Genomic DNA, 1,644 nt, shown 5'->3' with positions numbered 1-1,644 from the left:
CTGTATATGTATGTATATATAAAATTACATTGCAGCCTACCTACCTGGGATGGCCAGGTGGTACAGGGGGGTGTCCCACAGAGCACATGGCAGGTGGGACATCCAGCTCTCCATGGGGAGGCCCCTCAGGCTCAGCTCCTTCTGCCCAGAGGACATCCTGAGTTCTGGAGCCTTCCTTCCTTCCTTCCTTCCTTCCTTCCTTCCTTCCTTCCTTCCTTCCTTCCTTCATTTTAAAAACAATATTTTATGCGAATATGACAAATAAAGAGTAATATGTACCGAAGCCGTGACGTCAGGACAAATATATTCATGAATGTTACTTTCTGTGTAGTAATGTGAGAGGTGCATCTCTGTTTGTACTACTTACCTGATGGACTGCAGCTTCTCGTTTCTTCAACAATCAACCAGCCGGACCGTGACTAACAGAAACGGGCCAGAAGACGAAGCTGCCCATCCCCGAAGAGTTTTAGGAAACAAGTCATTTCGTCCACCGTGTATGACGCGACGCGCTGACAAAGCGCGGGCTCGGTTCCTTTCCTTGTTACCTGTGTGCACCTGCGGAACCCGGGGGCAGTGCGAGCTCGGCGCATGTTAGGTCCGCGTCTCCTGGGCCGCTCCAGGTGCAGCAGAGCTGGGTGCGTCTCCCGCCGGTCCCGCCGGGAGTCCAGCGGTCCTCCTCCGCGGAGCTGCGGCGGGATGCCGGCTGACAGATCAGCAGATGCACAGAGGCTGCTCTCTTAAAGAGCCCTCTGACGTGATGTAACACACGATTCACATTCTCAATGACAGCGAGCTAAAAACCAAGGCTGGCTCCGTCAGGACCCGGGGACTGCAGCAGCAGCTCCAGCCTGGTGATGTCTCCTCAGCTGTTTCTAACAGGAACTCATGTTGTGCTCAGAGGTARAACCAGAGGGTACAACATGTCCCAAACTCACTCTGCTCAGCCCGACTCTCACTGTAACTTTAATCAGGCTGAGCCAGGGACGTCACCGGTGGAGGGAGGAGATGGGCACGAGGGGGTAAGGGCCACCCCTAAAAGTATTGTTGGGTTGCAGTCACGTGACCCGGATGATGCGCAAAATTCAGATGTGGGGGGGCCAGGAAGTGATTTGCTCTGGTTTAAAGCACAGCAAAATGGATCACAGCTAGTACGCTGATGCCCTAAATGGGTTGGTTCTATAGATATTTGTCACACTATCACAGGGCTGTTCAACTGATGGCCCACGGGCCACATCCGGCCCGCGAGTGCCCAAAGTTTGGCCCACCAGTTGGTTCATTCATCTCTTAAGCACAAACCCCCGGTTTTCTACTTAAATTACTCTAAYTTCATTTAGTTAAACATAGACATGTTTGGTATCCACAGAAACGCCAGAACCTTGGCTACAAGCTGGTAAAAACCATTTCTATCAACACCCAAGACAGTTAAAACTACCAACAGCTGAAGATAAAATTATGAAAGTGAAAATAAAATTGGTTTAAAAATTTAGCAAGTCAGAGATGTCAAAATATTATTTGTGTTAAAAAGGAGCAGTTTAGTTGAATGTCCTGCATTATAATGTTTTACCCAACTTTTGCTCTATCTATCTATCTATCTATCTATCTATCTATCTATCTATCTATCTATCTATCTATCTATCTATCTAT

The 1,644-nt window shown here is 48.5% G+C and overlaps 1 protein-coding gene across 1 annotated transcript in view; it reads right to left on the bottom strand.

Annotated features, from left to right (window-relative positions):
- plcxd1.1 (phosphatidylinositol-specific phospholipase C, X domain containing 1, tandem duplicate 1) overlaps positions 1 to 940 on the bottom strand; it is a 21,363-nt gene extending 20,423 nt beyond the window's left edge. The window contains exons 1-2 of the mRNA XM_014020228.1: positions 368 to 940; positions 45 to 223 (exon numbers count right to left, since the gene is read on the bottom strand). Of these exons, the coding sequence (XP_013875682.1) occupies positions 45 to 156 (112 nt within the window). The 5' untranslated portion in view covers positions 157 to 223; positions 368 to 940. The remainder of the gene's footprint in view (positions 1 to 44; positions 224 to 367) is intronic.
- Between the last annotated feature and the right edge of the window lie 704 nt (positions 941 to 1,644).

The sequence above is a fragment of the Austrofundulus limnaeus genome, unplaced genomic scaffold, assembly GCF_001266775.1.
Source record: "Austrofundulus limnaeus strain Quisiro unplaced genomic scaffold, Austrofundulus_limnaeus-1.0 Scaffold245, whole genome shotgun sequence".
In the NCBI taxonomy this organism is placed as follows: domain Eukaryota; kingdom Metazoa; phylum Chordata; class Actinopteri; order Cyprinodontiformes; family Rivulidae; genus Austrofundulus; species Austrofundulus limnaeus.
The sequence above is the reverse complement of the archived record's forward strand: the minus strand, read 5'-3'. Positions and strand labels throughout refer to the sequence as shown.